The sequence below is a fragment of the Cannabis sativa genome, chromosome X (genome assembly GCF_029168945.1).
Source record: "Cannabis sativa cultivar Pink pepper isolate KNU-18-1 chromosome X, ASM2916894v1, whole genome shotgun sequence".
NCBI classification, from domain to species: Eukaryota; Viridiplantae; Streptophyta; class Magnoliopsida; order Rosales; family Cannabaceae; genus Cannabis; species Cannabis sativa.
In genome coordinates, this window is record NC_083610.1 from 39,875,083 (window position 1) to 39,884,486 (window position 9,404).

Consider the following 9,404-nt stretch of genomic DNA (forward strand, 5'->3'; position numbering starts at 1 on the left):
CTACTCAGTTTCTCAACTTCTTGGCTTTTTTTTTCTTTACTAACAGAATGGATAATGTAATAGAGTGATAAAGTTAACACCAGATGAAACTCAATCATGTATTTGGTTTTATTAGTTTTGATGAATAAAGATGGTTAATTTTCATAACAAAAAACTAAGTCCATGTAATTGGTATCAAAGTAAATTCTTGGTTTTTGACATTGTTTGAAGTGTGGCCTGCTTGTCAGTTATGCAAGTTTATATTTTGATGAACTTTAACGAAATTAGAACAAGTGATTAAATGCTCCTGTAATTTAGAGCAGAAATAATATTTTCACTTGTTTGGTGTGTTTGTTTTCCTTCTTTTGTTTGAAATTCAGGTTCTTGCATAAAGCCCTCAAAGCAAAAGACAAGTAAAGAATTAATGACTGCTTTTGTTGGAGAAAAAATGTCACATGTTAATGTGGTTAAATTTCATTGGTAAATTCTACTAATAGCATTGCTCATTTAACACTATAATGTTTTCCCTCTAATTGACAACTTGTTCAACAAATAACAATATTACTCAAAAGTAGATAGTCATTTTTTTTTAATTATTATTGTGGTTATTATCAAAAAAAAGTGTTATTATTATTATATTATATGAAGCTCAATAATGAAATATTTCATCAAAAAAAAATTCTGTTTGTCATTTTTTTGGTATATACATAGTAGAATACAACAAATGAATTAGAAGCAGTATATTTTATTCCAATTTAAGGTATAGAGTGTACACACCACAGTATATTTATTCATATATTTGGGGTGGATTATGAAATTAATGTTTTCTTTCTTTTTTTCTTTCTTTCTCTTTTTCCTTTTTTTATGATAACAAAAATTGGGATTTTTCTCTCCAAGGATAGAAGTTAGATAATTAAGAAAAATTTTCATCAATAATAGTTAATAACTAAGTTAATATCTAAGTTAAAAATTATATATACAACTGTTTATTAATAATCTGTTTTAATTTAGTTATTTGCAAGAACACACACTTAATCTTGGTGGGTTGAGGAATACATATGCATTTAATAATCACAGCCGGTATCAGGCGAAGGCCCGGTAAGCTCGAAACAACGTTCGGAGAATCTATGTCGGCGAATGATGGGTATGCAACCTGAACAATGGTTGATATGTCCGTGGAATTCAGGGTAAGTATGTTTTTATATTAATAAATGTAACAAACTAATGGATCGATTAGTGAGTTGACTGAATTAACATGTTTTGTTCTGTAGTGATCACTGGTTGACAATTATGATTCATGCCAATACTCAAAGTGTTGCATATCTTGACTCGACGAATGACTTTATCCGAACTGATATTATGAAATGTATCCAAAAGTAAGTTATAATTTTTTAAATTTAGATTATGTTACAAATCAATTCATTAATTAATTTCTTTTTTGTTTAGTGCTGTGGACATGTACAGGATCGAAAAAAATATACGAAACAAGGGTCCAGTAAAAATCAACCAATACACGTGTCGACAACTGCCGGATGGAATACAATGTGGTTATTATGTTATGAAGATTATTCAGAGTTTCATGACGGTTGTTAATCCTGCAAGTTTTTTGAAAAATCATGTAAACATGAATAACTACTCTTCTCTATTTAGTTTGTATTTTAATTATATATACTTTTAATATGTTGATTAATGTTTTTTGATCTTTTATTTTATAGTTCAAGTTAGACGCTCCCTATAGTAACGAGGAGATCAATGCCGTACGGGATGAGTTGGCCGAATTTGTGAAGCCATTGATTATAGATTAAGTACTTAAGGTTACTACACTTTTGATATAATACATGAGTAACAAGTTTTATGATTATTGTTATCTTTTGCATATATTATTAGTTTATATTTAGTTTACGATATACATGGAATTTAAGTTTTAGAATCGATTTTATTAACAATTTTGGTATTGTGTGATTAGTTAATAGAATCGATTACTAATTTAATATAAGTTTTAAAAATGTTATTTTAATTTTTTTTGTATTATGTATTTACTATTATATAGAGTTATTCTAAAATTTGATAATGCAGGTGGGGAAAATTGCATGAAAAGTTTGCAATTTTCCCTTACTTATATTTGTGCTTCATTTTATAAGTGACGCAATAGGTAAAAAAAAAGTTTTTTCGTAATAGATATGACATTTTTAAACCGACGGAATAAGTTTTTTGTGACAGTTTTAAAATGCCATGACACATTTAGCGTCACTTTTTAACCGACGCTCAAAATAAAATAGAAAAGTAATTTTTTAGCGTCGGTTTTCAAATGACGAAAATTGTATTTTGCGTCTTTTTAAAAACGACGCAAATAAAATACTATTTACGTCTACGGATTACACGTCGGTTCTGTAGACTGACGCAAAATCTTTATATGTCACTTATAAAACGACAAAAATACCCCTTTTTGTAGTAGTGAATAGCATGAAAAAACGAACAAAAACAAAAAAATTGCGAGCTGTACGGACAGTATGCATTGCATACTGTCCCCGCGCCCGCATCAGGGTGCTTGACCGAGAAACGCCGGCGCAGGAGGCTGCATGCAGCCTATTCCGCGCGCGCAAGCCTCAGTTTCAGACAAAATCTTGTCTGTGCGCGTGCTGTCCGAGGGATGCCCCTCATGCGCGCGCGTGGCTAGTTGCACCACCCTCACATTTTTCGAAACTTCAAAAAATCATAACTAATTCAAATTAAATCGAAATTGAGTTCTATAAAAAAGTGAATTGCTTAATTTTTTCTATACTATCCAATAAAAATAATTCCAGAAACAGATATTCAATTATTTTTCACGAAAATTCACAAACATCTATCAATCATCAAACAACACTCAAAACAACATGATACCATCCAAAACATCAAACAAATCGTTTTAAGTCCAAATTTCTTGCAAGGAAATCAATTACCATGGCTCTGAGGCCAGTTGTTGGAAATTATTTTATCAGGATCTTAGATCTACTCACAAGTATGTTGATTAACACCCTAAATATGAACTTTCTAAAACGATTATGAAATAAACACATATAAAGTATTAGAAACCTTACATTGGGTGCAGCGGAATAATATGACTCATTCCGTTCAGATCTCTAATCCTTGTATCCTTTCTGTCGCAGAGTATTATCAAGATCTGAACCTGGATCTCTTTCTCTCCTTCTTTAGTGCTGAAACTCCTTCTTGTTGAATGTCTTTCTTCACGATCTTCCTCACTATGATTGAGGTATCACTTGCTGTGTGTGGGCACTACTCTAATCACTAAGTGGTTCGAAATTTCAAGGAAGAAGAAAGAGAAGATGGTGGCGGCTAGGTATAGAGAGAGAAGGCTCAGGTTTTTCTCTGAAGGAAATCAGAAGTAAAAGTGTAATTTTCCTGAAGCCTTCACTATCTATTTATAGCATTCCACTAGGGTTAGGTTTGAATTATTTGGCATTAAAATAATGAAAATATCAGATGATAAACCCTATAAAAGTGGCCGGCCTACGCAATATGGATTTGGGCCTCACTTTTTGCAATTTTGCAGTTTTATCATTTCTGCATCTCATTTTCTCAAAAACGTCAATTTTCAAATTCAACAATTTAAATGCCAATTCTAACTATTTAATAACTATAAATAATTATTAAATAATATTGTCATTTATCATATTTATTAATTGAACCATACAAAGTATCATAATTAACAAATATGCCCCTAAAACTCTTTCTTTACAATTTCACCCTTACTTATAGTGAAAAATTCACAAATAGACATAGTCTAATTTGAGAATTATAATTGATTAATCAAAACCAATTATATGAGTCTTACAATCAATATTATCTCAACTAGTGGGGGGACCATGGGTCTATATAACCGAGCTTCCAATAAGCAGATCAAGAATTTATAACCTAAATTCACTGACTTATTAATTCTTCGTTGAATCCACGCATAGAACTTAGAATTCCACTCTCAGTATATAGAATGCTCTATATGTTCCACCATATAGACACATCATTAGTTATCCATTGTTATAATCCTAATTTGATCAATAATCCTCTATATGAATGATCTACACTGTAAAAGGATTAGGTTACCGTTACACCCTACAATGTATTTTATCCTTAAAACACTTAACCCCGTATAAATGATATTTCAGCTAATGTGAAATGAGTACTCCACCATTTATTTTAGTTTGGTCAAGCTCGAAGGAGATCATCCTTTACTTACTATTCCCAAGATTCCATGTTTATGTTAGCGCTCCCACTCAATTGCATTACCGTGTTCCCAAAATGTACGTATCACCCTGACCCAAAAGTAGGCTTAACTAACAAATCAAAGAACACGAATAACCTCTTGAGATTGAGCCTAATCATAACAGGATTAAGATCATTTGATCTAGGATCAACTAGGCGATATTGACTTGAATAGATATTACGGTAAGTTTAATAAATCTAAGTCAAAGTTCAATATCGGTCGCTTCTGATGCATACTCCATGCACTCAACCTGAGCTTTACTTTAACTAATGCTCTGGAAAGAACATAGCATTTCTCCAAATGCAAGTAAACTCTGTTGTAGATTATCATATCAGTAAAACCCTATGTCTGATAAATCTAGGAAACTTTATTCACATAGCCATGTTTACTTTCCAATGTGTTGACAACACAATAAATAGGATCAAGTATGTGAAAAGGGTTTCAGATGAATTTATAAATTAAATAGACAAGCAATTGATAAGATGAACCAAAACATATACAAATGAATGAAAAATACTTCTGTTTCTTTATTGATGTTGAATAAAATGGATTACATTAAAATGGAGTTTTATTTAGGGCATAAAACCCAACATCATCTGTGTCTCCATTTGTTGCAGGAGCAACTGGTCTGAACTCTGGAGGTGGCGCGCGAGTACCGTTGAAATACCCTTCCAGTCGATGACCACGAATAATAGTGGCAACCATTGTCTTCCATAATGGGAATTTGTTGCAGTCGAGTTTCAAGGAGAATGGCTGGCTCTACGTATTGCTAAAAGGATTTGCAATCGGAGCAGAGAAAGGTGCTGGTGGTGTAGTAACCACTGTAGTTTTTGGAGCTGATTGATTTCGTCCATGAGTTGTAGTTTGAGGCTGTGTTTGGGAAGTTTGATCTTGGGGTGTAGACATGGCGCAAGCCTAAATTTGCTATGATACCAAGTAAATTTTATTAATGAACAGGGTATTAAATGAAATCAACTCAATTGTAGCTGATGAGAATAATTTTTATATATAGCAGCAAACCAGTACAGGGTACAATGATATTACACAACCAATGATTGACACGTGGTCAATGAAATACAATCAAAAGGGAATAAAAGAGATTCTATTCTAATGAAAAAAAGATTTGACAGCTGGTGAGAAAATCATTCTAGGGATTGCTACATTCCAACATAATTGGAGGTGGAGAAACAATGACTAAAGTGCCCCTGTGAATTTTATCTCGTGACATATACATTATCATTGCTAAGTGTATTATTTTGGGCATTCCAAATATAGTACACCAAGGTATTTATCAGAGCAGTATAAATGTATCTTTTAAGCTTGGACCGCCTACACTTTTTCACCCAATTTAGACTGTGCTCAAGCTCATTTCGATTGATATTCATACTAGCCCAGTTACACATTTAAGAATGAACCTGTTTGTTGCTCCTACAGTTGAAGAATAGGTGCTGATGAGTTTCCTTTTCAAACTTACAAGACAAACAATTAGCTGTGTGGATGTAACTAAAATTAAGCAGCCTTTCAAAGTTTGAAGCCTCTTCCAGGCTAACCAAGTAATGAAATGATGCTTTGGATTACTTTGCATGTTCCAAATGAGATTAAACTATTTCTTTCTAAGATTATCACTCCGCAGCCTTAATTTTGGTCTTGATAGTATATTTGATCATAATTATCTTTCTTAATTTTTTAATGTATGAAATTTTAAATATTTTTACGATTAATAATTTTTTTTACATAAGTTATTAGCTCAAATGAGCTTTGAAACAGAGGAAGGAAGAAAGAGAGAATTGAATCAACAGAACTTTATTTATCAAAACTAAAACGATACAAAGTGTTCAACAACTTATATACCAGCTGAGATTATTAGAGAAACAAACACACTAACCAACTAATTAACCGACAATTAACAACCTAATTAACTAATCAATTCACTAATCAAGTTTAATACTCCCCTTGGACTGTAAATATCTTTCAATCTCATCTTGTCTTTAAATATGTTGAATTGATTAGAAGCACACAGAGCACGACTTGTTTCCTAATAAATAAAATAAAGGAGCACAATGGAAAATTGACAAAGGTACTTCACACTCCTATGAGGAAAAAAACAACTCTATTTTTAGCACTACTTTTACATAAATTTCTATTATTAATTAACCAAAACTAGTAGTTGATCAAAAAAAAAAAAAATTAACCAAAACTCAAACTATTCAAAAAAAAAAAAAAAGAAGTTCAGATTTAAATAGTATTTATAAACTTTTTTTTGGTGGGCCAAAAACAAAAACAAAACTTTCTTTTTTTCTCATTTTTCCATTTTTTTTACAAGAGGACTTCCTTACTAAATATCCAGCTAAACTTGACACTTTGTGGCTCCATCTTACGCGCCCGATCATCGGCTCGCTCCTGCAGCTTCCTAATCCTGGGCGCCAACCCACAAACATAGTTCTGAGCTCGCTGAGCCTCAGCCGACAACCCCACCATCTTCTCCAACCTCCACCGCCCGATCAAGAATTCCAAGATATCAGCGTAATCATCAGCCGTATACACACCGAGCCGCTGAGCCACAGCCGAGAAGTGCTCAAATATCATAGGGTCCCGTCCATCGTACATAAGGTGAGCCGGCATTGTTATTTTCTTCCTCATCATATCAGCGATTGCCAGCATGGCATTGTTGGGGTCCACTTCTAGAAGCTTCTCAACGATCTTGGAATAGGCATTCTCGTGGCGTTTCTCGTCGGATGCAATGGTCCCGCATATACGCGCCAACACTGGATCCCCGCTCTCCTTTGCCATGCGTGCTGTGTTGCCATGTGACACAAACGTGGCACGTTCTTGGAATGACGTGTACACAAATCCCAAGTACGGACTGTTCTCTGTTCCCGGATCCTGTAATAAAAACAAAAAACGACAATCAAACACTGAAACGACAACAAACAAGAACAACGACACGAAAACACCAAACTCTTCTCACCATGCCAGCTCCAATCAGGTACTGGACGGTTCTTTCGATCATGGTCATATCGACCCGACCCGTTAAATACAGATAAGTTCGAAGCAAATCACCGTGGCGATTCTCTTCGGCGGTCCAGGCCCGAGTCCATTGGGCCCATGGGCTTGAGCTAGCTCCGGTCTCGTCCTTAACGCCGTCCAGGGTATTTATCATGGTCTGGTACGTAGGCAATGCGTCCTCCGTGATCATATCCCCAACTAACACAACGAAAAACTCATCTGGAAGCTCGACCGTCCGATCACGCAATTGACGGACCTGATCAAAGAACTCTTCTCTAGTCTTAGCCGGGTCGGGTAAAAAATCTTGAGGCTGCCAGCATTGGTCCACGGGCTTCAACAATGGCAGAACAGATTTGGAGGCCCAACCTTCTAACGACTTAAAGATTTCAACTTTCTCTGGCGGCATCGAATGCGTTCTCTGAAACTTTAGCTGCGGCGGTGGGGCTGCCACGGCGGAGACTCGGAAACTGACGTAGGGGTTCAGTGGGAGTGTTTTTGGGCTTATTGGGCCGTTGGGTTGGGCCCATTGAAGATTTCTAAGGTAAGAAGAGGAGGCTCCTGCGTGCATGGCTAGGGGAAGAAGAAGGAATGGAAGCTTTTTAATGGTGTTTTTAGTTTAGTCAGCACAATCAGTGAGCAGTGGCTTTGTTATTTTTATAAGGAGAATGATTTTAGATTCAACCTTGGTTTATGCTTTAATTACTCAAACTGCCATTGCCCATAGTAAAAGAATTAATAATAATAATTGGTTTAGAGTTAAGGGTAGTGAAGTAATTTTGAAAATAAAAGGGTCAGATGGAGGTTGGAACTTGGAACTAATATTGGGGAAAGATTAGATGTATGTTGTGGGCGTAGAAAAACCAGGGATGGGCAGTGGTTTTTTTTCTTGGGAAAAAGAAATTGACTATTTCTGTGGGTTTTTTTTCTTTTAATGGTAGACAAAAGAGAAGAGAATTATGATACCTGACAAGTGTGAGAAATGTACTTTACTTTTGGTGGGTTTGAATTAGTATCGACACTTGACAACGCAATCTCATAAGAAAACTCTTCCACTTATACGAAAAAAAAACCGACTCTCTTCTTTATTGTTATTATTATTTTCATTATTTGTGTTATGAATGAAATTAGTAAATGTTTGGCCTAGTTGAGAAAGAAGCATTTAATTTGTCCACAAAAAGATAATACACCTCTATAATGTTTGGATAGATCTTTTATCTATTTTGCTAACTGAACAATTTTACTTTATTTTTTTTTTCATAATTATGTACTTGTAACTATTTAAAATTATATATAAATTTTAAAAAAAAATAAATAACTTATCGTGTTAAAAATCAAACAATTATTTATTTCGTGTATAAAAAAAATTATGTGTGTAGCAAAATATTTAAACTTTGTTTTTAGTATTACAAATTATTTAGAATTTTTAAAAAATTGATAATTTTAAATAACTACATCGTACACGATCATGATTAAAAAGTAGACTAAAAAACTCTCCTGCATACCAAAACAGATAGGGGTCTACTGATAACTCTATGATTATAGAGTTATTTGGCTCTTTTTGTCCATTAAATTAGTTTTGTTCTCAAGTATTTTTTAGCTTATTAAAATAATTTTTACTTAGTTTTATTTAGTTTTCCATAAATCTTAATTTTAATATTTTTTTGATTAATTTTGTAATATTTTATCAAATTACTTTAGTTTTCCATTTTATAAGTGTTAATCTCAATGTTGTGTATTTTTGTAGAATGTTTAAATACACATTTTGGAATTATCACATGGGTCAAAATTATAGAACTAATATTTCATCAAAGTGTTGTTGGAACCACTAAAGCCTAAATTGATTGATAATTATTTATAGTGGGCTAATAATTAACATATTAGGCTTTTAATTCATCAATTCATCAAAGTGTTACAAAGAAAAGAAAAGACAAATGAAAAAAAGGATGGGCTGATCATTTTGTTTCTTTTATAGTTGGGCCTTAACAATCATCACCCAAGAGAAGGAGACCTGATTGGTGAAAGAGAGGGCTAGTTGATATATGCATATATGAGATGAACAGAAGGAAAGAAGCAGAGGAGGCGTGAAACAAAAAGAAGAAAAAAGGGGCGGCAGTGGTGCTACTCCAATCCAAGGAACACCTACAGTAAGAAAAGAAGA

At 33.7% G+C, this 9,404-nt stretch overlaps 2 protein-coding genes across 2 annotated transcripts; one reads left to right on the plus strand and one right to left on the minus strand.

The window, feature by feature from the left end:
* The first annotated feature begins 1,112 nt into the window (after nucleotides 1–1,112).
* On the plus strand, nucleotides 1,113–1,996 carry LOC115724898 (uncharacterized). The gene is made up of 4 exons (XM_061105673.1): nucleotides 1,113–1,166; nucleotides 1,251–1,355; nucleotides 1,426–1,597; nucleotides 1,695–1,996. The coding sequence occupies exons 1-4, from the start codon at nucleotides 1,117–1,119 to the stop codon at nucleotides 1,782–1,784; spliced, it is 417 nt and encodes a 138-aa protein (XP_060961656.1). The 5' UTR covers nucleotides 1,113–1,116; the 3' UTR covers nucleotides 1,785–1,996.
* Nucleotides 1,997–6,468: 4,472 nt separating this feature from the next.
* On the minus strand, nucleotides 6,469–7,893 carry LOC115705664 (stearoyl-[acyl-carrier-protein] 9-desaturase 6, chloroplastic). Its single transcript, XM_030633064.2, has 2 exons — nucleotides 7,209–7,893; nucleotides 6,469–7,123 (listed from the first exon to the last, which is right to left on the minus strand). The coding sequence occupies exons 1-2, from the start codon at nucleotides 7,812–7,814 to the stop codon at nucleotides 6,557–6,559; spliced, it is 1,173 nt and encodes a 390-aa protein (XP_030488924.2). The 5' UTR covers nucleotides 7,815–7,893; the 3' UTR covers nucleotides 6,469–6,556.
* Between the last annotated feature and the right edge of the window lie 1,511 nt (nucleotides 7,894–9,404).